The sequence below is a fragment of the Spizellomyces punctatus genome (assembly GCF_000182565.1).
Source record: "Spizellomyces punctatus DAOM BR117 chromosome Unknown supercont1.5, whole genome shotgun sequence".
Classification (NCBI taxonomy): Eukaryota; Fungi; Chytridiomycota; class Chytridiomycetes; order Spizellomycetales; family Spizellomycetaceae; genus Spizellomyces; species Spizellomyces punctatus.
This window is the reverse complement of record NW_015971541.1, coordinates 751,399-775,766: the sequence shown is the minus strand read 5'-3', so window position 1 is coordinate 775,766 and position 24,368 is coordinate 751,399. Positions and strand designations below refer to the sequence as shown.

Here is a 24,368-nt window from a genome sequence, read left to right as displayed (position 1 = left end):
AGCAAGGAATTTGCGGCACCGTCAACGTCAATGAGTTACTACTCTTACTCTTCCTCAGAGGATGACGACGACGATAGATACTGTGAGAAATGTGGCCGGTACTTTGTAGACTGGCGCGCTCGTGAGCAGCACTGGAATACCGTGCACACCTTCCCTTGCAACGATTGCAATCGTACGTTCAATTCTTCCCGAGCCCTGCAGAACCACAGACAGGACAAACACACCCATGTTTGTCGGTACTGCGATAAACAGTATTCATATGCGTCCGACCTGGAAGATCATGTCGAACTGCATTGTTCCATTTGTGGACAACTCTTTGGCAGCGTCCACTCTCGCGTTCAGCATCAGCAAAGCAGTGTTCACAGGCCAAAGACTAACGTGTGCCCCTTCTGCAACAAGTCTTTCAGCACCTTGTCGGCACTGACTGGACACGTTGAGAGTGGCGTCTGTACCCAGCAGCGCTTCGGACGTAAGCAAGTGAAGCAATTTGTTCAAAGTATGTTACGCAGCTTCGGTCGGAGACTATGATGCCATATTAACTCGAGATCACTTGCTTTCAGAAAGGGAAAGGCAGCTCAATTTACAAGGAAGCCTCCTCGTTCCTCGCATTACGAATGGCCCCAGTGATATCGATGTACCTCAGTATGCCACCGAACGCAGTTGGAACGGCTCCGCTTATGAGTGTGCCATGTGCTACCGTGAGTTTTCTACTCTTAGAGCCCTCAATGGTCATCTTGTGTCGCATGAGCCTGCCGACTACCGATGCGCCAATTGCGACATGCGATTCAAAGTGCTATCTGCAGTCATGAAACATTGGGAACAGTCTAGTTGCGGTATAAAGGTCGCACATATGGCTAGGAAGCTAGTGGATCCCAACAAACTATTGTCGTATTAGAGCGAAAACTAGCTGGGCACATTTACATTTCATCACATGACATACAAGGCGATGGCGGGTGGCCGCCGGAGTGACTCTGGATGGGATTACAGAAGATTGGCAGTAGTGGGTCTGTGTGCCATGTTGGGTACATATGCAGGGCGTATGTGACTATCTCGCTATTTGCTGGAGATGCATGTTTTTTGCTCGTTTTGGAGGAGCACCCGCGGCAAACGTACAACCAATCGATCATCATGTCATTTTGGTCGAATGAAAGGCGACTTGAGCGTTGGAGAAACCTGAACGCACACCATTGCAATGGATATTCTGCAACAACGGGATGTAGACTAGGTTCAGATTTGACATGCCTTTCATCGATGTTGAATTTGTATTAACACTATTAATATACTATTGCTCTGCCGAGTATTCTGCCGATATGTTATCAATCTCCATAGCCACCAGTCCAATTTCATCGGATGTGAGCAGATTGTCGGCCCAAACTTTTGATTACTGCCGTTCTAAAACTGGGGTTGAATCTCCAAGCCGCGATCCCACCAACACACGCGACAATGTTGCCTGCCATGCATAACTGATAGAAAGTCTTAGACGCTATACAAGAAATATCCCACAATCCTGAGATACAATACTTACCAGATAAGGTTGCTGAAAGCTCTGCTTCACCGTCTTATGCCTGAACGTTTTCATTGCCCATAATCCACCCACCCAGCCGCCAAGTAACGCCGTCAACTGCAGCTGCTTTTCTGGCACACGCCACCCACGTTTGAGGGCTTGGTTCTTGTCATACCAAAAAAGGCCGACCGCACCAGCATTTATAACAGCAAAATAACCCCCGACGATATAGAGGAGGATGCGTGGTGGAGCGTCTTCTGGTGGTTGTATGTGCTGGTTGGAATGGTGACGAGGACGGTTGTAAGCGCGCGTATTGCGTGATGTGTGGAAGGAGGTATACCGAGTGACGCCGTTAGGTCGGGTGGAAGTTCTGGAAAGTAGCTGTCGGAGCATTGTTGAAGATCGCTAAAAGGTAAACGCAAAGTTGAAAGCAGAGTCGGAAACAACAAAAGTCTCCATAATCTACCCTTTTGTGGATAAATGAGATCAACGTTTGGTCAGCACGGCTTTTGGCTGGCGACTTTTGACTAGCTTGCTCGCGAAGAGTATGCAAAGTAGAAACGCAGCAACTCCTCAAAAGCAAGCATATGGCACTACCACCACCATACGAGCCAAGAGTAATCTACTTATATGATAAAATTGAAAGATATGACACCATTTTTCCCATTGCAGTGGTAGCATCCCGTAACAAATGGACGGGCCTCCGCTGCCCGGAGAGTGAAGTGCCTGTACCAGCGCACTCATCCTGGAGTCATGGAAAACAATGGGCGACTTTTAATGAAAGAGAGTATCTAAGTGTACCTGAGATTTTTCAAGAAGCCGATCGAAGGTATATCCCTTCATTTTGTGTCCATCCACACGAAAATGCCAGAGACTTCCGACTTCATCTGAAGCCCTCGCGCGATATCAATAAATCATATGCCTGACAGCAATATCATCATTTGCGTGGCTAAAACGCCCAGCAAAACACTAAGAACTGGTGGTAGCACTGCAGTGGTATGCACATATTTGACTTATTAAATACAAATCCCAGCCCCAATCTATGTACAATATCAACGACCTTTACATGCCCAGCGGCACGTTCATCGATATGCGATCTCCGGCATTGCCCCATTTTGTTCGTTGCGTTAGGAAGACAGAGAGCCAAACTATAATAGCACACAGGAAAAAGACTGATCCTGCTAGAGATGCAAGCGTCACTGATTGGCCATTATAACCATACCAGAGGAAGGTGCAGGGAAAATAAAAATCAGTACATGACAATCCACAATACATATGCATTCGTATGCACAAACGTACAATGCCGAACCGTCTTGTCCAAGTCTTTTCTTCGCTTTGTTTCAGGATACACATAGATAAAATTGACCAACCATAACCATGGTAGACAGAGGAAGCCTCCTATAAAGTACTTCCAAGCCAACGAGCGGATGGCAGGTGCCGGCATCTTTTTTATCGACATTTTGAGAGTTCCTGGGGCTGGTTCGGGAACCGCAAGACGGTGCAAGGAGACTTGCAGTAAGCTGGTAGGAGCTCAAGCAAGGACTATAGTCTGAAATACGGTTATGAACAGCTATTTCGACGACGGGTCAGTCTAGAAATCCCAGGCAGTCCAGGAACGGCAAAGCGTAACAAAGTCTCCGTCTGGCAGAAGGTAAGAGCTCGTAAAAATAGTAAGAAAGCGACTAGACATCTTACTAACCACAAGGAGAGCTCCAAAACACCACTGTCCAGTGCGTCTGTTATCAAGGTTGGCCAGTCTTGTCGTTGTCCAAAGTTTTGATTAGGAGAAGCACACATGCAGGACGGCCGAGTTGGTGACCATTATTCCGTCGATGCGTTCACGTGTCCGGGACCGCGTAAGCAAGGCCTGATTCGATGCAGAGTCCAGTTGTGGTGAACACCGTAGGCCCTATCGTCCTATTAACAAGCGCCCAGCGATCCAGTCTTGTCGTCGTCGTATTTGACATATTGCTTCTGACTTTAAAGAACTCGCAAAGGCGAGAACGATAGCGTAGTCGATATCTTTTCCTATTACTGATGGGCAATGGACATGGTATATACATTCCAACCACACTAATTCAGGTGACTGACCCAAGCAGCATGGCTGACGATACATTGCAGATACCAACTTTGACGGAGAGATCTGCGCTTGTATTAAGGACATTTAGGCTTTTTGAACCTATTTCAACATTCATAAAGACCGTTGGCACCATTTGAACATCTTCAGGCTAACCAATTCTTCGGCTTCTGTGGGCCTCAAAACATGACGACAACGTTTCACTCACTCTTTCACTCTGCTCGCGAGTACCTGAATCCTATACTCAAAACATCGAAATTCAAAGAAACGGGAGTTTTAACTCCCGAAGAATTTATCTTGGCAGGCGATTTCCTGGTGTACAAGTGTCCCACGTGGTCGTGGGCTGCTGGCGAGCCGTCCAAACGCCGCGACTACCTCCCGGCAGATAAGCAATACCTTATAACCCGTAATGTCCCCTCTCTGCAACGTGTAAAGGAGTATGGCGAGGTGGCCAATGAAGACGAAATGGAAGTCGAGGGCGAGGGGGATTTTGGATGGGTGGCGACCCATTCCAATAGAGATGGAAAAGCGGCTGGCGAGGACCAATTAGTGATAGGCGAGATTGAAGAAGGGGAGCAAGATGATGTGAATGCGGAGGTTGTGAACGACCAGATGAAACATTTGCGAATAGATGACGTTCACAAGGGTACCGCAGCACCGGTTCCGGATGCGGTTAATGCAGAGACTGAGGAAATCCCAGACTTTGATGACATCCCAGATATGGACGAAGAAGATGGGATGGGTGTGGTGGAGGAGGAGGACCCGGCGGCATTGCCAACTTCTGCAGAAGTAAGAAGAGCACCCGAGAACCACAATACAGGATCTGGACCAAATGATAAGATTCTAAAAACACGGTAAGACCATCCCTTGCTGCCGGCATCAAGCCTGGCAAGTCAAAAGTGTGCTTCACCTTGCCTCATCTTATATGCACGAATTAGAACTTATGACCTCTCAATAACCTATGACAAATATTACCAAACGCCACGCGTCTGGCTGTTTGGGTACGACGAACAACGGCGGCCACTTACCTCTAGCCAAATATTTGAAGACATTTCCCAGGACCACGCGCAAAAGACCGTTACAATCGAACCTCACCCGCACGAGCTTGTTTCTATGGCCTCCATCCACCCTTGCAAACATGCCAATGTAATGAAAAAAATCATTGATCGGCTTGTCGACAGCGGGGCCGAGGAAGGTGGCAAGGAGCTTCGTGTGGACCAGTACCTGATGTTGTTTTTAAAGTTTGTCGCAAGCGTGTTGCCCACGATTGAGTACGATTGTGAGTATCGGACGAGTCGTTAGCTACGTTTTTGTGTTAGCTTTTGACTGACGGTTTAATTGGTTCTTGCCAATAGATACCACTTCGATGGAAGCCTAATGAGGTCGACGTTCGTCAACGTTCTGTTACCACTTTGAAATGGACCAGACTCCTCCTCTCTAGTCTCCGAATTGGGCGTAGACATACTCTATTTCTTCTCTGGAAACATTAATACAGAAGTCCATTGTTTATTGTGCTAATTATTACTGAGTCCGTGGCTTTGAATGATTTTTGTGCTCTACCGCAGGTTTCTCTATTGTGCTGCAATGGTAGCTATTAAACTCCGTCTTCAGTTACTGGATAGCCTAGTCAACACCTGGATCTTGCCCTGTCCCTGGATTCGGTACGTCGACAATACCTTGAAAGCTCAGACGGCCAGCCCTTGGCAAGACAGATGGTAGCTCCGCTCGGCTGAAAATGTGCTTGCGCAGCGGCAGGGATTCTCCCTCCACGCCACACATATTTTACAAGAAATCTGGTCCAGTGCCAAGGGCTTGCGATTGTGTGTATCTGAGTGACAAAGGCAGCATGGTCCGCTACACTTGAGTGTCACACTTGTATCATCATTTCCGAGGGCAATTGGACGTAATGTTCAATTTACGCTGCTAGACTGCTCATGATCCCTTGAACAATGACGATTCACAAAGTCTGCTGGGGCCAAATCGACCAAAAAAAAAATTCGTTGACAGCTCAGCCGCTCCGGGCATCCATTACTCGATTAGCCCTTGTGACCCTTTTCGTACGGGAAGCCTTTGCATGTCATGATAATTGTTAAACTTAATGTTGTCACAAACCTTTAACTTTGGAGCCTGGTGTACAAGGGTTGGCCAAGGACTGCTTGCCATCAAAGGATTCTGGCTGGGATCGTTGGTTCAGGATATAACTGCGGATCCCAAAGCGCCTTTAACATTGATCGGAACAAGGGTAAAAAATCAAAGGAAAAACACATTTTACTAAATTTAAGTTTGCCACGAATAATAACCCGGCCGGTGCTCCGAGGATCCTATTTTTATGGTCCCTGAGATGCACTGTTCCCGACGCTCTGTTATTCCACACCCACTGCAGCGACGGAAGGCGAGACTCGTCTTGCAGCATCTCGTTACCGGGGACTATCGTCACCAGATCACACATGACAACAAACGCGGATACTTGGCATAAAGTGCATGCCTCCTCTGACGATGCTCGAAATGAATGCCCTGGCCCATCGGTTGGGAATGAGAGTGGACAGTCCGTTGGAAAGCGTAAGGCAGGGGCTACTCGTCGGAAAGCTTGTGAACCGTGTCGGCAGCGGAAGAGAAAGGTTCGATAGTCGGAGCATGTTACATATGTCCCTTGCTCATTTCCCATGAATGGGGCGAGGAACCGCTGACATTCTTCTTTATCGATCAGTGCGATGGAGATCGACCTATCTGCGGGGCTTGTCGGGTTTTTGGACCACCGGAGACGGGATGTTTCTATTTTGCGGACCAAGTTTCCGGCCCAGACGCTGCAAAGCGTCGTTCACCCACTAAAGCGAAACTGTCTCTTCCCTCCATGGTTGATATGACAAAGAAACCTGGAAATGCACAAGATAAAAGAATGAACGTCAAAGATGCCTCTTCGTCACCGGAAATGGCGACTGGTCCGCATTCATCCAATCCCTCTCCGCCTAGTAGACTTCGAGACGAAGTGACTCCACCAGAATCCGATACCCTGTTGGTGGACGGAGCTGAAGTCTCGGTTGGTATCCTAACTAAAGCTGTATTTCGACTCAAAGTTGTTTGACTGTTCTCTGTTATATCTCACCCCGACTTTAGATGCATCTTATCCATTTGTTTTTTCAGTATGGTTGTGTGATGTTACAACATCGGGACCATGATCAGCTAGCTTATATTCTATTGACAGATATTGTGGATCGCAAATCCCCTTCAATTTTCTACATCGTAGTAGTTTCATCCGCACAATACGTCGTCAGCAAGGGTTTCTTTTGCTCGCCATGCAATGCATTGCCAGCCGGTATACGGAGGAGAGCCGACACGCAGATGCCCAATGTGCTGATGCAGGAGACCGGTACTATCGACGGGCACGGAGATTAGTGCCGCAGCTTTACGATAATCATTCACTAAGTGCGGTACAAGGATTACTAATTTTGGCGACCTGCTCTACAAGTCAGTCTCTCGTTAATTGTCTACATTGAAATTGGGGCATGTTGTCTCATCCTCGTGAAATGTGTAGTGAAAGGCATCATCTCAGCAGCCTGGCAGTACGTGGGTATGTTGAGCACTTTTATCATTTATGCCTGTGAAGTCTTAATTTGCGAGCCTCTCCTTTGCTAGGAATGGCCGTACGTATGGCACATTACTTGGCACTTGAAACCGCCATGGTAGAGGGGACCAGATTCTCGCCGATGCAGGAGGAAGTTCGAAAGAGAACTTGGGCAGGCTGTCTTATTCTGGAAAGGTAACTGCATTCCTTGTAGAGCACGTGCAATCTGACATACATGCAGGATCAGCTAAATTGGGCTCTGCTTGACAGAATGGTTTGGATGGCCCTCGATCGACCATCGATATACGCCAATGTTCCTAACCGGATCCGACATTCAATACCTGATGATCTATGGCCAGCAGTATGGCCAGAGGACGTTATAAGGCACCCGGCCGTTAATGCCTTTGGGGGAGAGCAGGTCATTTTCAATCACCTACGACCATTGATGGTGCTGTATGGGCGAGTGGTGGACTTTATTCGGACAGACCATGGATTGAAGATGGTTATTAACTATCAAGCGCTGGACGCGGAACTCGATGCATGGTTTTTGTCGCTGCCTCCTGCGATGCGCGAGTTACTAGTAACGATAGATCATGGCCCCGCAAAGCTACCAGAGGTGGTATCGTCAGATTTGCAAAGTTTCTGGTTTGCGGTATCAGTATTACTACTCGGACTTCAGGCACGGGGCATACTGCGCAAGTGGTTGCTTAATGCGATGCTATCCAAAGCGGATCAAGTGATCTCGGCAGCATATTTTGCACTGGATTCTGGTGATGGATTGGCTGAGGGTCTGCCGTCCATGGGGTTAGATCGACGCGCACTGACGGGCAAGGTGATTCACGACGCGATGCAAGTAGCAGACTCTGAATCTGCCGTCTTACAGAGAGCATTGATGGTCGACCCGCTACTGACCACACTTACACCGCATTTCACTATGGGGGTATATCAAGTGGCTTTGGGTAAGAGCATACATATTTCCTTTTTGCGGCTGATGATCGGGCTCACAATTCCCTGTGTTCAGTGTATGTGATGGCACTGGGAGCTGCATCCATAGAAGGAAATGAAGCTACTACTCGACGATGTAAAAGTGGATTAGCTGTGCATGAACAAGCATTACGCGCGTTTACCCGATCCTTTGCCCCTGCGGTAAGAATAGTGGGCGTGTTGACGACGCTACGCGGAACAGCAGAGAACGGAGGAGGATCATCCGCTCACTACGATGCTCTCTCTCCTGTCTCAAGTTTTGGCACTTGGTCATCTGCGGACGGATCTGAGCAGGATGGGAACAGTTACCGCGCTTCAGTGGACGTTGCCGATAACCTATTGTCGTAGATTTGACGTACTTTTTGTTACATGTAAATATGTGGATTGGGAACCTTGTAGAAATAATGTTTATTTCAACATTTAGGTGCAAACTCAGAGCACGCAATCTATCAATATGGATGTTGCCCCTTTCTGGGAAGAATCTAACTGTAACATTTTATATAACTGCGGACTGCGGGCGTTAAGAACTGAATACCAGATGATCGCACGAAGATGCTAGACTGCTCACTGACTGCATGGATATTGCGCTGCTTTCCGCCATTATTTGTTGATGTTGACGAGGATTAATCCGGGCGTGAGTCCGTTGTTTGAATCTTTGCAGATTATCATCAACTTCAAGCTGATCTTCCGGACGAAGGCTTAGATTGCTGACTAAGCCTGCATCATTCGTTTCAGTAATTGTGTAACAGCCAAGGAAATCGGCGGAACACGGCACTGCCCTAAACGCATCTTGGGTAGCAACTTGTCCATCGTAAAGCGTGTTCACACCATGAACGCGGATATAGGGTTACGGATGATGAGAGGTGCGTTGGGAAGGTTAGGCATTGGCGGATTAGGTAGAGCAGGTGTTATTTCACTATGCACAGCGGAGCGGATGGTCCAACAGCCAAATAGTCGGAGGATCGACAGAGCTTCATTCAGCCAACCATTTTCTTGGTATGTTGTTAGGTCTTAGCATACCGCTTCGGACGGTTGCGACCGCCCACGCGCGACGCGAAATGGCCACTGCGGTACCTGGAGGACAACCGACGATAAAGAAGTCCTTCCTGAGGCGGTATGGCGGGAAAGTCATCTTGAGTGTGGTTGCAGTTGGAGCGGGTTTGTTTACTTATGGTATGTCTCTGCTGATAAAGAAGAAGCGGAAGAAGTGTTATTGATTTTTGTTCATGTTTGGGACAATGAAGAGGTCTACAATGCCCGTCACCCGCCAAAGCAATTCACGTGGGACCACTCCAAAAAGACCATTGCCATTTTAGGTTCCGGGTGGGCAGCAACCTCGCTCATTAAGGACTTGGATACCGAAAACTACAATGTGGTTGTGGTCAGTCCTAGAAACTATTTCCTGTTCACACCTCTTCTGCCTAGGTGGGTCATTTTCTGCGGGATTTCACTCGACGTTTCGTCGGTAGCGTTACTGAATTGTGTGCGTAGCTGTACAGTGGGAACAGTGGAACTACGTAGTATCATGATGCCCATGCGTTATATCACCCGATTCAAACCCCGTCAAATTGCGTTTGTGGAAGGTGGTTGCAATCAAATTGATGTAGAGAACAAGGTGTTGACAGTGGAAGGTCGGTGTTTTTGTCATATGAGGGGGAACCACTGCAACGATCTGATGACACATATCATTAAGACAATTCCGAAATCGTCGGGGAAGTTTCAAGTCAAAAGATTCCGTACGACTATTTAGTTGTCGCATGCGGCGCAGAGAACGCGACTTTTGGTATTCCAGGGGTGCGCGAATACTCGTGTTTCTTGAAGGAAGCCTGGTGTGTGCGATGAGTTTTGGGACAGAATGTAATCGGCATACTAAACATGGGCGGCTATCAGGGATGCGAAGAAAATCCGTACAAGATTGATGGATTGCCTGGAAACGGCTGCGTTTCCAGGACAAGTGGAAAGTGAGGTCGATCGGCTCTTGCATATGGTGGTTGTTGGCGGCGGACCGACAGGCGTTGAGTATGCAGCGGAACTTTACGACTTTTTGAAGGAAGACTTGGTACGCAGCACATGTTGCGTAGACTCAGTCTCTTGGCGTTGGATCTCACTTGAAAGTTACTAGGCGGACTGGTACCCAGAGCTGGCACCAAAGATCAAAATTACCCTCGTCGAAGCTCTTCCACACGTTTTGCCATCTTTCTCGAAAGAACTCATTACGTACACAGAAAAACACTTTGCTGAGGCCAAAGTGAAAATTCTGAGCAATACTATGGTGAAGGAGGTCAAGCAGAAGGAGTTGATTGTTCAAAATCCTCAGAAGCAGATTGAGAAAATTCCATATGGTACGACCTGATATGATGAGGCGCGAGTAGGCGGAGTTATAATGCGCGTTTCCCTTTCCCTTCAACAGGTCTCTTGGTTTGGGCCACGGGTAATACTGCAAGACAGGTCGTGGCAGACTTAATCAAAAAGCTTCCCTCTAACTTGCAAAACCAACGGTGTGTAAAAGCAACACTTTACATAACTTACGACGTTTGCTCAATTCGTTGCACCTGTTGCCAGTCGCGGTCTCGTAGTGGACGACTATCTCAAAGTAAAGGGAAGTGACAATATTTATGCTTTGGGTGACGCATCAGCTACAAAGTAAGTCTTGGAGAAACTGCAGCATTACGTGCGTAGCTCATAGAATTCTATGCGCATAATTCGCAGATGGCCACCTACTGCACAGGTAGCCAGTAGACAAGGACACTACCTGGCTGCCACTTTCAACCAGCTCGCGCGGATAGACGCAGATCGTGATAAGTTATTGGCCGCGGGAGAAGATCCTAGTGCTATCGCTGGGCAAGTCGTGAAGCCGTTCAATTACAAAGATTTGGGAGCTTTGGCGTACGTGTGCTTGAAAGTGCCAAAATGCTCGAGTCTATCTCGCTAATTCTGTGAGATGTAGGTATATTGGATCAGATAAGGCCATCGCCGATCTCCCTGGAAATGTGCACGTTGGCGGAGCATTGACGTTCTGGTTCTGGCGAAGTGCTTATCTTAGCAAGTAAGTCAAGATGTGCACCTACATGCATTCATGCATTCCGAAGCGTGACGACCAACTGAAATTGCGTACATTTGCATAGCTTGTTCTCTCTTCGCAATCGAGTGCTGGTCGCTTTTGACTGGGCTAAAAAGTCCTTGTTCGGGCGGGATATTTCACGAGAATGAACTGTGGTTTCTTGTATATTTGATGTTTTGCATTTCACCTACGACCTCGACATTGTCTGAATAGACGGACTTCCTCATACTCTCACAGGCTGTGTATTTCCCAGTCAGACGGGTAGGATTAGGTATTGGCTTGAGAAGAATGAGTCGATTAAGTGTGACTCCATGCATTCTCTCGGCCTTTTTGCCCGTCAACTGCTGTGCAGCCATGGTGACTCAACTCTGCTGTCATTCGGAATGGGCTGATTGATTCCTTTATGATTTAGAGATACGAGATTTTAGGGTTTAGGGAGATTTATATATTGAATTACCGTTCAGCCCCAATCCATGCTAGTGACGGCCGGAACAAAATGACATTCTATCCTTGATAAAATTTCGTTTCCTGGTAAATGCCAGAATCATCTGTAACGTTCCCGAACAAACTCGATCAAGAGAGTTGCACATCCGTACCGTATGTCGTACGCCGCAGTCTAAACCGTCACGGTCCACAATTTGTAAGGAAGCTTGGGAGACGGCGGGGAGCGTCGGGCATTCGCCGATCGCGTCATTTGATTACCCAAACATTTTCCAAATGGCGGGTATTCCCAAAATTTCAAATCCAGGAGTTTAAAAGCAAAAGGAGTTGGTGGATTGCAATCTTGACTACATATGTTGCATCGTTTCTTGGCAAGAGTAACAAGAACTTTTCAACCCCGCCCCTCAAACTTGGTTCTCCGTCGCGTACCTAGAAACTCTCGCACAAAAGGACCGCTCACTCTTGCCTTCTTCTCATCAACAGCTACAAGCATGGGCTCAGACTCCAACGATAACGGTGTGGTTTGCGAAAACGGTGTGTGCCACATCGATTTCTCAAAGCGCAGAAAGGCGCAACCTGCTTCCTCTTCCACCTCCGATATTCCATCTCGTGTGGAAGACACAATTGCGTCCAACCGAGTAGTTATATACTCCAAAACCTACTGCCCATACTGTGACAAGGCCAAAGCACTCTTCACGTCGAAGGGTGTCGACTTTGTGACTATCGAGCTCGACAACGTTCAGGATGGGGAGGCAATGCATGGCTATTTGAAGGAGAAGACAGCTCAAACGACAGTGCCCAATATCTTTGTTAGCAAGAAGCACGTTGGTGGATTTACTGATTTACGTGAATTGGAGGAAAATGGGGAGTTGCAAACCTTGCTTTCTGCATAGGATTAGAAGTTAAGAAGAATCACGAGATACTAGAGTTGATGGATGAAATGTGTAAAATAACATAGATTTTGAAATTATTGCATACATTCCATGCTGGTATTGTCTTAACATTACGATCTCCTATCTACAATTGTGGTTTACCTTATACTTACAGGGCGGCTGGCATAGATGCACGCCGACCTTTATCTATACTTCTCCGTGATAAGTCTCGTCCGGAGGCCAAGGGACTCCGAATTGCTACTAGTCGCTTTCGTGTGTCGTCTGGCTGAGTCCGAGAATCCGCCAGTTCCTCTACTAATGCTTTTGCGCGCATCAAACCAACGCGAATCTCGCGAAGGGCTCCTGCAGCAGCATCCTGACGCGCTGTGGTAACGAGGTATGAAAGCTGTTGAAGAGCAAACGTGCTGCTGGTAACGCTGTCCGAGACAGAGGTTTGTTGTGATGCCACCGAATTTCGCAGACTCGTCTCTGGGCGAGAATGGTTTTCAGAAACTGTAGCAAGAAGCCGTTCGCAAGCAAAAAGGATTTCAATGATTTGCCCGCACTTCCGACTGAGGGCGGGTTTGACTGAGTGGTCTGGTCCCGACTGTGTATCGTGGCGCATTCTGGTGGGCGAGTCCCGAAACATGCCCGCAACCGAATGAATCAGTGGAGATGAGGGACCACTTTCATCTCGTAGCAATCCAGTAAGCGAGCGACGTTCCGGAGTCGACGGTTCGATCTCGTCTCGATCTAGGTCGCTTGCCAGGCTTGCAAGACGAGAACTATTGCGATTCACTTGCGCATCTGAATGAACAATCTTAGCCTGCAACGCTTTATAGGCTGCACGCAAATTATTAGCTTCAGATCGAGCCTCTTCGGCTTGTATTTGCTCCCACTGAAGTTCCCCCGTAACGGTTTTCAGTTGATCCTGAAGTTTTCCTTCCCGACTGGCGGCAGCCTGCAATTCGCTGTATAACGACTCGATCTGCGCATCACGTCCGGCCAGAACTCGTTCGAACTCTACTTGAGTTTCTTCCAGCATGCTTCGATGAACCGCAACAACTTGGGAACGTCGTTCCAGCTCATCTCCAGCCGATGCCAAGTCAATGACGCCACGCTCTAGGGCCACCTTTTGCGAATTTAGTCGCCGCTCGGCGTCCGCCGAGCGAGAGTTAATTTCCTCCCATTTTGCGCGGACGGCCCCAAGTTCGGCTTTACACCGTGCAAGCTCTTCGGCGAGCTGGCGGCTGGTAGCATTCGCTGTTTCAAGAAGCACCTGCGTCTTTTGCTTTGTTTCTGACAACGATTCTGCGAGGTGTTTGAGATGTGTTCGCTCAAGTTCCGCTTCTTTCATTTTTTCCGAAGCGTCCTCAGCCTTCCGAAGAGCTTCGTTCCGGGTGACCGTGATTAGCTCCACTTCCTTGCTCAACCCGGCATTTTGGGCTCTTAAACGAGCTAGTTCTTTCCCGTGTGCGGCTTGCAACATTTCCATGCGCTCAAACAGAGTTACAAATTGGCGTTCTAATTGCGCCTTGTCCTGTTCCAAGCTCGAAATCTTGTCTTTACCCTCCTGCAGTGCCTTTTCTAGGGCGGATTTGTCTCTCCCAAGATCTTCGACACTCTTAGCTAACCGCTCAGAAGAGGTGCTGACACGCTGCAGCTGTTCACGATGCGCGGCAGTGCGATCCTTGAGCTTCCCTTCCAATTTCTTTAGCGTGGCTACAATTGCATCTCGTTCCTGTTCAGCTAGCGTGCGGAGCTCTTGAAGCTCTTGCTGCTTTGCTCTCTCAAGCTCCAAGTCTCCTCGAAGACGGTCATTTTCCAATGCCATATCGTGAATACGCGTGAGAATTGCCATTATACGGGAATCATCGACGTGGGTTAACTGAGATGAAATATCAAACGGTGTACCAGCCGTATTGAGCGCTTCACTGCTTCCATGTAGGACCAGATGACTGCTGGTGTCCGGAGCGACGTATGTGTTCGGGGTAAGTCCGCCAAACGGCGTCTTAACCATACCCTGCGACAAGGACATTGCCTTGGCTATCTCAGCCATCACCATTTGCAGCCCTGCTAGCTCCCTTCCCTTCCGCGCAGCTATTAACTGTGCTTTTCGCATTTCCTGCTCGTAACTTCGTGACGAATTGGAAATCTTTGCTGTTTCGTCACGTAGGGCCAGGTACTTGCGGTCTAGTTCATTATATAGCTCCAAGCGATTCTGAACAGCTGCGGCATCTCTCTCAGCAGCAGACAGCCGCCCACGGAGCTGATTGATTTCATCCTCTGCACCGCGGTGCAAACCCTCTAAATGTCGATGTCGAGCATCCAATTCGTCCCACGCTGCCGACAGCTCTTGGATCTTCTGAGCCATGCTTTCATTTTCAGCTTCCAACTGGCGGGCTCGCTTTTTGAAAGAAGATGCAGCCTTGGCCTTCTCCCGGAATTCTGCTTCAATTCTTCCGATTTTATCCCGTAGTGCTTCGTTCTCATGTTCCAGTCGTCCTTTGGCTGTCTTGGTTTCTGACTCTAATCGCTCCACAAGCTCCAAACGGCCACGAATCTCTTCAGTGTCTCGGTCTCGCAAGAGTCGAAGGTCTGCTGTCTCCCGTTGCAGTTTGGCTCTCAATTCCTCATTCTCTTTCAACAGTCTCTGCCGCTCGTTCTGTGAATCTGCCAGCCCCTGTCGTCGGGCTTCCGCCACTTCTTTCTCCAGCTTGGCGCGGGCTTCGTCTTCTGCTTTCTGCATTCTGGTTTTCATGGTGACGATCTCTGCTTGGAACGCCTGTCGACTCTCTGCATATTCTCTTTCATTGGTCGTCCGTATGCGTTCTAATTCCGTGACTTGTACCTCTGCTCGCTCAGCTCGTACAACAAGGCGATAGACTTCATCCTGCAGCCTTTGAATGGTTTCCTTTGAGACTCGCTCCTCCGCACGGTACGAATCCAGATCCTGCGAGAATTTCGCGATCCGTTCATGTGCTTCTCCTAATTGCGATTGGAGAACGTGCTTTTCCTGGGAGAATTGCGTTAGTTGGATGCTGTGGTTGTTTAGACCGGCCTTAAGCCGCGCATTTTCGTCGACCAATCGGCGATGTGCTTCTGAGAGTTGAGCCTGTTGTGAACGAGTAGTCTCCAGCTGCTTGAACGTATCTCGGTGCGCGCGATCCAGGTCCTGGTATTGTTGTTGCTCACGCACACGTTCGGCCTTGATGGCCGCCAGTTCCTCCTTTAGCCGCGTTGCCGATTCCTCGGCAATCCTACGACGTTCATTGGCTTCATAACGACCCTTGTCAATCTCAGCCTGAAGGGAAATATTTAGCTGAGTGCTTTCGGTGAGTTTTCGAGAAATTTCCGCTAGCTCGGCTTCTTTCCTGGTCAACGTCTGATGCCGCTCTTGCATGACCTTCTCAAAGTTGGCCACCATTGCACGTTGTTCGTTTTTCCCCGCTTCCACAGCCGCATGCACCCTCGCCAGCTCGAAAGCGTGTTGATTGCGCTCGAATTCTAGTTTTGCACCCTCTACCTCCTTTTCTCTGAATGCATCTTCTCGCGCTCGGAAGGCGGCTTCTCTCTCTCGAAGCTTCTCTTGCGCTTCAGCAAGAGATCTCTTCAGCCCTTCTGTCACTTGTACTGCCTTTTGTTTCATGGAATCCAACTCAATCGTCAGGCGCTGTACTTGTATGGATTTGTCTTGTTCCATATCACGTCGAGTCATCTCATGGTTCTGTATCTCTTGATCGAGCGACGCCTGTAGGAACTGAATCTTGGCATCACTGTCTTCTCGCATCCGGCCGATAATCGACTCATTTTCTTCGCGAATGCGGCGGAGTGCAGCATCATTCTCCTCGCGAAGTCGGGTGAGAGAAAGTTCTGCTTCCTGTCGAGTTTTTCTTATCTGTGCCTCTGCGTCTTCCCTCGTTGATTGCAATTCCGCTGCGTGCCGGGATGAGATGGATGCGATAGCTGCCCGCAGCTCTTCTTTCTCCGTCTTTTCCCTTTCAAACACTCCTTCAAAACTCTTCTGAACTTGACTAATTTCATCTTCGAAGCGCTTCTGCGCTTGAGCAAGTTCAGCAGATTTCTCCCTTTCCATGACCATCCGTTTGTTCTCCTCCCTCTCCATATCACTCCGTAAATTGTGGATGGTTTCATTCAAACGTATCATCTCGTCCGTGAGCATTTTCACTCGCTGGTGCCCGCCTTCCCTCGAAACACCCAGTTCCTTGTTTTCTTTCTCAAGTTCGGCTATACGGCGACCGCCCGCCAGGAGCGTAGCTTCTTGCGCAGTGAGGCGCTCCATAGCTTCGTCTCTGGCTTTTTCAACCGCCGTACGAGCAGCAATGGTATCGGACAATTTCGACGAAAGCTCAGCGGCTCGTGTTTCAGCCTCTATTGCCTTCTTCTCCATAGTGTCCAGCTTGGAGGTCAGCTCCTCTATTTTCGCATTCTCCGCTTCCAGAGCTCTTTCTGCTTCCATTGCGCGCTTGCCCTCCCGGTCACATCGTGCTTCAAGTTCTGTTACTCGTTCTTTAGCTGCTTGACGGGCTGCAACCTCGGAAGCCCTGCGCTTAGCGGTGTCTTCTGTCACCACTACCACATCTTCTTCATCTTCGACGAGATCAAGATTTGAGATGATGGAGCCAGCTTCGCTGAGCTGTTTGGATCTGATGGGAATGTTTGCTGGAGTTAGGCTACGATAAGCATCTAGCCACGCTTGTTTGACCTGGGGCGAGGAGACGGAGAAAAGATAGCGTGATGAAATGGCTAGATGCGAATCCGAAGATGGGTTGATTTCAAGTTCAAGAAGATTGGTTGCTGGAAGATGCCAACATGAGCGAAACGCCCATGCGTGGTTGCGAGCGAGAGGTAAGACATACCCGCATCTTGCTCTTTCTCTTGCACATCCGCAATGATGCAGTCTTTGAGGATAGCTTGGTCTACTAGATGGTATTTATCCCTCCAATCTTTGCGTGCAACTATCAAAAGATCATTGAATAGAAGGAGTCTTCGCGGCTTTTTGATTTCCGCGTAGTTCACGTAGACTGCGTCCTCACGAACTAAGTGACGAGTTGGGGTCACTATGTTAATTTTCTATCCGTTCCCGTAAGAGGTTAGGGACATAGCAGCGCTGGGAAGCGAAAGGCGACAAATAAGCTTACATCTGTAAAGTTATTTTGTATATCCACCACTCGCCGAACACCGTCGGCTTGCCGCGCCCCTTCGTTGACAATACTGATAATCCCTTGAATCCTCTCAGCTGCCTCCTTCAGCAATCCATGGTCTGCAGAGCTCTCTTCAGTGTTCTTGAGTATTTCCTGTTAAGAAGAAACCATGTTAGCCAACAGCAAAATGCTTCCACGAGCGCTCTATCTACCTTTATCAGTAGCGGATACTTGCATATCCGCTGCACAGGTTTGATCAGGAACCCGCCTAGATCAAGTTGTCTGGTTGTCGGGTTTTTGTACGTTTCCTTTTAATTGAAGAGACTTGAGACCATATTCACCACCCGCGACTAATGGAAAGTGCACTAACCTCGAGAAACACGCGAAACTCTCTCTTCGTCTGAGCCAAACTCAACTGTTTCGTAACCGATACTGAATGCTGGCTGCAGTACAATGTATAACTGACAAATCGCTCCATCTATAGCAATAGCAAGAGAGATCAGTGATATCGTCCAAACGTCTTCCCAGTATCTTGTTTATGAACAGTACCATTGTCAGTAACACGTTTCCTATTCGATCAATTATCGGATGATTGGCGTAGAGCTGCTCCAATCTGAGCAAAAAGTCCTTATTTACAAGGTTGGTGAAGTTGGTAAGCAATAATCAGAACATAGAGACAGGACTGCCCGATATGTTACCTGACTAACTGCCAGCAGCTCCTCGATGTTGGAAAAAATCGAGTCTATGATTTTTGCATTCACGATTTTTCGCTCGGCCATGGGCTTTTTGAAGATCTATCATTCCGAAAGGTAGTGAGCTTGGGTCGACTCTCTAAAACATACACTGTCCAGAGCTACTAACTTCAATGATGATTTTTAGATCTCGTACGTAATCCCTCTCCGTTGTTAGGAGCTCAAAAATGGCCGTCATTCGCTGTTTCTCTTTTTGCGTCATTTGCTGGAGCACCGTATCTGCTAAGCGGTCTTGCCACCGTATTGATTTACCGATGGCTTCGTCGCTGATTAGAGCCGACAATCGTACGTTTTGAGGAGGTGGTACGATTGCAAGGGATGGCAGAAGGTCTGTGACGTCGATGTCTTTACTTGGGATGAAAGAATCATGCTGTGGAGGTGATTGGGTGAGTGAGGGCTGATCGAAGTCCGTTAACATGAAAGTCGGAATCTCGGCCGTTGGCGAGGTAGGCTGTTTAGGGCTGGAGTCTATGGAGACAGGCGGTGCACTTCGCGAACGCTGATGACGGGGCTCAACGATCACCGGAGCACTATGCGGAACAGCTCCAATGTCATTGGTACTGCAACTTAATTGTAGCTCGCTTTCGCCGACACCTTCCATCACTGATTCTAGTCCCAATACCTCTGCGGATCGGTTCATCATAGAATAGTCATAGTCAACAGTCAGCCCCCCGGTACTGGCATTTGGGGGCGGGGCTGATAGGGATCGGTTGCGGTTCTTTTTTGTACTGCGGTCATTAGTACTACTACTATTATTGTTGTTGGATGTTGCTGATCTTTTGACAACCAATCGCTTATACCATGACTTTCGCTTGGGAGAATCGTTCGTAGGAAGTTGCATCGCCGAAGCCCCGGCGCTCTGCAGGCCTCCTGCCTGCATTTGTTTATCGCTCAGCTCATCCTCATCAACTCTGATCATAGTTGCAGGAAACCATCCAGATTGCGCTTCTTTGCCGCCCAGGTTTTTCATTCCCCTCCACCAACCACCTTCCGGAGCCTCCATCACGACAATTGTTTCGCCGAGGGTCAGGTCTAGCTCATCAGCTTTTGTCCGTTCATATACGTGAGTTACCGTTACTTTAGTTCCCGGAGGAACACGAGTCGGTATCACACATTGTTTTTCCTCGTCTTCTACCGATTGCTCTACTTCTCCGTATATGGAGGGCTCCGATGGAACAGCAACCTCTACTGGGATATCTGATATCCCATTACTGGCAATTACTATGGAAGGCGCGTCGTGTGATATCTCACGAGAGCCCTCCCATGTTTCTACCTTCACGCATTCGGCAGGGAAAAATCCCTGCTGTCCATTATTTGGACCCCATGAGCGGTTCGTCCCATACCACCAATACTCTGAATCTGATCCAGGAGTAAGGTCCAGCTCGACGAGATCTCCTGCCTCCAGTTCCAGTTCCTCAGCGTCTGATGCCTGATGCGCAACGAGAACCCGAAGCGTAGTCCCAGGTGCCAGCTCGGACGGCCTGAGTTGCGGGGTTTCCATAAGACTCGAGGTCGGGGGGTCTTCGATAACATCCGGCACCTGAAGAGGTGTTGAGTTACTTGCCACACTGTTGTCAGATTCATGAGCTGATGTTTCATTCTCGGGTAACCGTTGGGAGTCTGGCGCGTCATCGAGGGCAGGTGGTACTTCAACGTTCACCTCTGGTACTTCATGGTCATCTTCCGATATAATAGTTTCCGGAGAACCTATCTCCTGAGCATCTTTTTCGGAGCCCATTGATTCACAACTACTGGAAAGGTTCTCTTCGGAGGGCGCAATAGCGCTCTCTGCGAAAGACACTCGACGTGGTCGGGTAACACTACTAGGACGTCGTTCGGTCGTGTTATCCGACTCTGTGGTTGCCACGGAAATGCGGTTTATCTCGTTGCCGCGAGTATTATGTTCTGCAAAACGCGATGCAACTCCAGACGCAGGAGTCGCATTGCTGGTACCCCCTTGTGGTACCTCGACACCGCCTTCTGTTGAGTCAGGCCCTACAGGCTCGACTATAAGGACACCAAAAGTGCTGCTAGACACTTTCTTTTCTGACCTAACTTCGGAAGCAGGCCTTCGTGCCTTGTCAATCGTTCTCGTGGACGATCGTTTTCCGGCATCAGAGTGAGATCGATGAAGTGATGAGTGTGCTAGAGTATGTGAGCGCCCTTTTTTTACTTTCTCTCCACTTACGGGAGATGGCAGCAGGGAATGCTTCGGACCATTTATCGCACTAGGAACTTCATCAGACGTGCCTGGTGATTCGGCCAGCTCTGCAGTTGCATCAGGCTCCACATTGTTCTCTTCAGGTGCCACTCTATCGATTTTCGTGCTTTCAACTTCACCCTCATTGTCTGTTACTCCACTAGCTGAGGCTATTGGATTATCATTGGTATGTCTTCCATCAAAAATCGGAACTTTTAACGTGCTTTCGGAGATAATAGAAGGCGGTGAGACGAGACCGTTCGAACTCTTGGATTTTACTGTGGTATCAGATTTCGTCCGCGGTCTCCCCTTCCTTCCAGCCGCAGTTGAACTGTCAATCTGGAATGTTACAGAGGTCGATCGAGATCGTCCATGTCGTTTTGGCTTTTCGCTGCCTTCATTGTCGAGAGTTGCGTTGCTAGGTGCAGACTCAGCTTCAATCCGTCGTAGGATAGTTGTGTTTGATAGCGGAGCTTCTGTCTCTTTGTGTTCGACATCAATATTCTCAGCTGTCGAATCTGTTGGTGGGATGCTCGGGGTTGATTCAACAGTTGTTGATTCGGATGGCGCACTGTTCGTGTCGTGAGAATGTTGCCCCACGATAACAGTTCTTTGTTCGGGGTTCTCTTCGGAATTATCTATTGGATCGTCCATTGGCTTCTGGCATCTTTCTAAATACTGTCAGTGTTCTCCTTCATATTAACTCGTTTGGGCTGCAAGAAGACGAACCTCTTAATAGCTAGCGATCAATATTTGTTCACCTGCCAACCGACATTCCGCCGTGCTTACGTGAATGAGCTGCGCCTCAAGGCGCGTTAGCCACGGACGGGGAATCCCTTGTTGTCACCCCCATCACACGGCGCCTTGAACGGAAAGAGTGCCTTTGAGCATATGAATTAGAGCATCTTCAGTGGGGATCTGCCGCTAGAAAATCAGAAAGTAATCAGGATCCTCCTAAAAAGACGAATTTTCGCTCCTCACGGATCTGTACGGATGTGTGCTTCGACAGGACGATAGCTGAATTTTCTATGCTCCTTTTGTTGAGACGAAGGAACTGTGCTTCAGTGCTTCGGCTATGTAATTATCACTGTCCCTAAAAAATAGTTCTGCTATCAGCTGCTATGTCTGACCAGCATTCGGTCAAATAAGTGCTCCACAAGGGTAGTCATGCATCCATCACTCGCCAGACATGTGATTTGCATATAGATGCATTCTATTAGGGTGAAACTAGAATTCATGTTGCTTCCGATGCTCTTTCCGTTCTATATGTACCTCAAATTCTGCCAATTAGTCGCCATTTCCACAGCATCATGCCCCTACCTATCTCGTATCTATCTCCAGAAAGCTTCGACGAAATCGAATGAGAATAAGCGACCCGTCTCTTCATGGAGACGTGTCATCTTTGAACGTCGACTGACTTGCGGAATAACACAATGCAACTTTTTGCCTATATTCACAATTCGACGGCACAATTGGAATAGGGCACCTGCCATTGTCGCTAATGGTCTTGCGACTATTAATCTGGTGGTAGCATGTGCTCGTGGGTAGTTCCTCCTACGATGAAAGTCTTATCGCCTTTCAATTATGGTTCTTGTCAAGCGGTCTTTTGCCTACATTTTTACTTCATACCGGAACTGAACTTGATACTTGGGACGACAGGTTGTACATTGCGATTGGAAATAGCTGATGAATCCCAGTAGCCTGGACTGATATCTATTTGTGAAAATGCTGGCACGGATCCCATAAAATTAGAATAGGACTGCACTTAGGGAGTTAGGACAAATGCGAAGGTAAGTGTTAGACGAAAATCAAACTGCCAAGAATGATGAGGCCCTTTATCCAAAATAAACGGTGCCTAAGGTGGACCATGACCGACTCAATGCAAACTAGAAGTAATGGTCCGATTGCTTACGTGACTGCATCAAGCCACTTTGCATGTGAAGGACCAGCGGACATCGGAGTCTAGCACAGTGTTAACGACCATTGTTCTGTCATGCCTCCGATACGGATCCCGAAGTCTGTGAGAATAATTGGAACTGGAATAACTCCTCTCAACCCGAGGTCGCCAGCCAAACATGCCGTCCTCGCTGGCCAGAAAGTATCGCCTTCTGCTCTTATGCAGCAAGCACTCCGCCTCGCTCTTGATAATGCCGGAGTCAGCTTGAAGGATTTGAATGGCCTTATTGCCGTGCCTTCCTTGGCTGACACTCATTTTATGGTAATTTAGCAAAGCTATAAATTATAATAATTAATTCCTGGCTTGACGACCGTTCTTAGGAAGCACATTATCTTGCCACGCAAATCGGGCTTCTTCCTGGCAAGAGTATTATCGTGAGAACTGTGGACACTGGAGGGGCGGGCCCTGTTACTGGCTTGGTACGTTGGTAGCTACAGAATACTATAACCATTACCCAATTACAAGAGCCTGACTTTGTATATGTGGGAAAGCTGGAAGCCAAGCGTATGATTCAAATGGAAGGAGCAGATCTTGTGGCGGTTGTGGCGGGTAGGTGTTTTTTTCATTTCTATCGGCACTATCTATGCCGACACTAGCGTTTCAATAGGCGATGCAGTGAAGAATCTGTCCGGGGAAGAATTCTTGAAGAGAGCGGATCAAACATGCAATCACCCGGAGGCGGAACTTCCCTCACCAGTTATTCCTTCTGGTTACGACAGAGTTGCCCAATACCAGATGAAGAATTTCGGAACAACTAGAGAACAATTAGCAGCCTGGTATGTTCTATTTGAAATCAGATTGTGCTATTATTGCTGACTCTGGCACATTACCTTCAGTTCGGCTTTAATGTCCATAATGGCTTCCCGCCATCCCTCTGCGCTCACTCATACTCCCCGCACCATCACGGAAATACTGTCTGCACGGCATGTTGCGCCTGTCACTAGCGTTCTTGAATGCGCCCGTCGGGCTGATGGTGGAGCGGCGATCATCCTTGCTAGCTCTAGTTTTTTGGAGCGCAAAGGATTATCCCGAAACACTGGCGTTGTGGTTGTAGGTGGGGGAGAAGCGTCTGGTCCACTCTTCCCACCGAAACGTATCGAAGACATGAGCGAACAGATGTTTTCATGCGAGGAAGCCGCCGGAGTTGCCTATGATGAGGCCCAGGTTGGCGTTCGGGACATTGATTTCTTTGGATTGTAAGATATCAAATTTTGCCTCGGGCCTCGTAGTGCCCTCTACTGTAACTGCTTGACTCACCATTACCGACATCTACTGTAGATATGATTGCTTCCCAATCTGCCTAATTCGAGCGATTGAGGCTGTTGGTTTGGCGCCCAAAGGTCATGGTGGATCGTTCGTAGAAGAAAAGTATTACCAAATCGTCAAGGGTCTTGAAAGAGATCCCGACGGCTTCAAGCCACAGGATGTCTTCCCGATTAATACCCATGGTGGTCTGCTAGCTTTCGGTGCCCCGTGGGAGGTACCTGCCATGTAAGTGTGCTGAGAAAACTTATTCCTATCAAAAAATCTCATATATGTGTGTAGGTACAATATTATTGAGGCGTACGATCAGCTCACCAACCGGGCAGGTCCCCAGCGGCAGGTAAGGAATGCTCGGAGGGCCCTGGTCTACGGGAATGGCGGGATCTTTTCTGCGTCTGCGGTTGCAGTCTTGGGACGTGGTAGCTATTAGTGAAATTATAGAATAGATAGTCATGTGAGCTTAGAGAATTAATTTAAGATCTTGTTAAGGCATGTTTGTTTATTTTCATGATATGACGGTCATGTGATCA

General features: G+C 48.3%; 8 protein-coding genes across 8 annotated transcripts; 6 read left to right on the top strand and 2 right to left on the bottom strand.

Moving 5' to 3' along the window:
• Positions 1 to 30: 30 nt before the first annotated feature.
• Positions 31 to 1,308, top strand: SPPG_09108 (uncharacterized protein; the record flags this gene model as incomplete). Its single annotated transcript, XM_016757263.1, has 2 exons — positions 31 to 496; positions 561 to 1,308. 2 exons carry the CDS (start codon positions 31 to 33, stop codon positions 893 to 895), a joined length of 801 nt encoding a protein of 266 aa, XP_016609593.1. The 3' UTR covers positions 896 to 1,308.
• On the bottom strand, positions 1,212 to 1,916 carry SPPG_03355 (uncharacterized protein). Its single transcript, XM_016751625.1, has 2 exons — positions 1,526 to 1,916; positions 1,212 to 1,463 (listed from the first exon to the last, which is right to left on the bottom strand). Exons 1-2 carry the CDS (start codon positions 1,895 to 1,897, stop codon positions 1,344 to 1,346), a joined length of 492 nt encoding a protein of 163 aa, XP_016609592.1. The 5' UTR covers positions 1,898 to 1,916; the 3' UTR covers positions 1,212 to 1,343.
• A 1,714-nt stretch (positions 1,917 to 3,630) lies between these two features.
• Positions 3,631 to 5,118, top strand: SPPG_03354 (uncharacterized protein). Its single transcript, XM_016751624.1, has 3 exons — positions 3,631 to 4,435; positions 4,520 to 4,860; positions 4,937 to 5,118. The coding sequence occupies exons 1-3, from the start codon at positions 3,768 to 3,770 to the stop codon at positions 4,957 to 4,959; spliced, it is 1,032 nt and encodes a 343-aa protein (XP_016609591.1). The 5' UTR covers positions 3,631 to 3,767; the 3' UTR covers positions 4,960 to 5,118.
• Positions 5,119 to 6,028: 910 nt separating this feature from the next.
• SPPG_09107 (uncharacterized protein) lies at positions 6,029 to 8,475 on the top strand (the record flags this gene model as incomplete). Its single annotated transcript, XM_016757262.1, has 8 exons — positions 6,029 to 6,199; positions 6,289 to 6,618; positions 6,696 to 6,721; positions 6,784 to 7,046; positions 7,114 to 7,149; positions 7,215 to 7,338; positions 7,414 to 8,102; positions 8,165 to 8,475. The coding sequence occupies 8 exons, from the start codon at positions 6,029 to 6,031 to the stop codon at positions 8,473 to 8,475; spliced, it is 1,950 nt and encodes a 649-aa protein (XP_016609590.1).
• A 421-nt stretch (positions 8,476 to 8,896) lies between these two features.
• Positions 8,897 to 11,693, top strand: SPPG_03351 (uncharacterized protein). The gene is made up of 12 exons (XM_016751623.1): positions 8,897 to 8,990; positions 9,136 to 9,300; positions 9,372 to 9,552; positions 9,619 to 9,758; positions 9,821 to 9,956; positions 10,018 to 10,186; positions 10,250 to 10,469; positions 10,538 to 10,625; positions 10,690 to 10,770; positions 10,837 to 11,013; positions 11,075 to 11,173; positions 11,253 to 11,693. Exons 1-12 carry the CDS (start codon positions 8,957 to 8,959, stop codon positions 11,335 to 11,337), a joined length of 1,575 nt encoding a protein of 524 aa, XP_016609589.1. The 5' UTR covers positions 8,897 to 8,956; the 3' UTR covers positions 11,338 to 11,693.
• A 227-nt stretch (positions 11,694 to 11,920) lies between these two features.
• On the top strand, positions 11,921 to 12,652 carry SPPG_03350 (glutaredoxin). Its single transcript, XM_016751622.1, has one exon. It carries the CDS (start codon positions 11,983 to 11,985, stop codon positions 12,520 to 12,522), a length of 540 nt encoding a protein of 179 aa, XP_016609588.1. The 5' UTR covers positions 11,921 to 11,982; the 3' UTR covers positions 12,523 to 12,652.
• Positions 12,572 to 21,336, bottom strand: SPPG_03349 (uncharacterized protein). Its single transcript, XM_016751621.1, has 8 exons — positions 18,528 to 21,336; positions 18,365 to 18,460; positions 18,216 to 18,293; positions 18,037 to 18,144; positions 17,879 to 17,974; positions 17,664 to 17,819; positions 17,382 to 17,595; positions 12,572 to 17,319 (listed from the first exon to the last, which is right to left on the bottom strand). The coding sequence occupies exons 1-8, from the start codon at positions 21,270 to 21,272 to the stop codon at positions 12,671 to 12,673; spliced, it is 8,142 nt and encodes a 2,713-aa protein (XP_016609587.1). The 5' UTR covers positions 21,273 to 21,336; the 3' UTR covers positions 12,572 to 12,670.
• A 1,258-nt stretch (positions 21,337 to 22,594) lies between these two features.
• Positions 22,595 to 24,364, top strand: SPPG_03348 (uncharacterized protein). Its single transcript, XM_016751620.1, has 7 exons — positions 22,595 to 22,836; positions 22,896 to 22,994; positions 23,067 to 23,124; positions 23,183 to 23,351; positions 23,412 to 23,771; positions 23,854 to 24,066; positions 24,121 to 24,364. Exons 1-7 carry the CDS (start codon positions 22,612 to 22,614, stop codon positions 24,266 to 24,268), a joined length of 1,272 nt encoding a protein of 423 aa, XP_016609586.1. The 5' UTR covers positions 22,595 to 22,611; the 3' UTR covers positions 24,269 to 24,364.
• Positions 24,365 to 24,368: the final 4 nt, after the last annotated feature.

Coding starts and splice junctions, on each gene's coding strand:
- SPPG_03350 (XM_016751622.1), top strand. CDS start 11,983: ATGTTGCATCGTTTCTTGGCAAGAGTAACAAGAACTTTTCAACCCCGC.
- SPPG_03349 (XM_016751621.1), bottom strand. CDS start 21,272: ATGGACGATCCAATAGATAATTCCGAAGAGAACCCCGAACAAAGAACT. Junction 18,294..18,364: donor AGCTGCTGGCAGTTAGTCAG/GTAACATATCGG, acceptor CTTGTAAATAAG/GACTTTTTGCTCAGATTGGA. Junction 17,820..17,878: donor AGTATCCGCTACTGATAAAG/GTAGATAGAGCG, acceptor TCTTCTTAACAG/GAAATACTCAAGAACACTGA.
- SPPG_03354 (XM_016751624.1), top strand. CDS start 3,768: ATGACGACAACGTTTCACTCACTCTTTCACTCTGCTCGCGAGTACCTG. Junction 4,436..4,519: donor GATAAGATTCTAAAAACACG/GTAAGACCATCC, acceptor TGCACGAATTAG/AACTTATGACCTCTCAATAA. Junction 4,861..4,936: donor GCCCACGATTGAGTACGATT/GTGAGTATCGGA, acceptor TCTTGCCAATAG/ATACCACTTCGATGGAAGCC.
- SPPG_03351 (XM_016751623.1), top strand. CDS start 8,957: ATGAACGCGGATATAGGGTTACGGATGATGAGAG. Junction 9,957..10,017: donor TGTTTCTTGAAGGAAGCCTG/GTGTGTGCGATG, acceptor GGCGGCTATCAG/GGATGCGAAGAAAATCCGTA. Junction 10,187..10,249: donor ACTTTTTGAAGGAAGACTTG/GTACGCAGCACA, acceptor GAAAGTTACTAG/GCGGACTGGTACCCAGAGCT.
- SPPG_03348 (XM_016751620.1), top strand. CDS start 22,612: ATGCCTCCGATACGGATCCCGAAGTCTGTGAGAATAATTGGAACTGGA. Junction 23,352..23,411: donor AGAGAACAATTAGCAGCCTG/GTATGTTCTATT, acceptor CATTACCTTCAG/TTCGGCTTTAATGTCCATAA. Junction 23,772..23,853: donor GACATTGATTTCTTTGGATT/GTAAGATATCAA, acceptor CATCTACTGTAG/ATATGATTGCTTCCCAATCT.
- SPPG_03355 (XM_016751625.1), bottom strand. CDS start 1,897: ATGCTCCGACAGCTACTTTCCAGAACTTCCACCCGACCTAACGGCGTC. Junction 1,464..1,525: donor GCTTTCAGCAACCTTATCTG/GTAAGTATTGTA, acceptor ACTTTCTATCAG/TTATGCATGGCAGGCAACAT.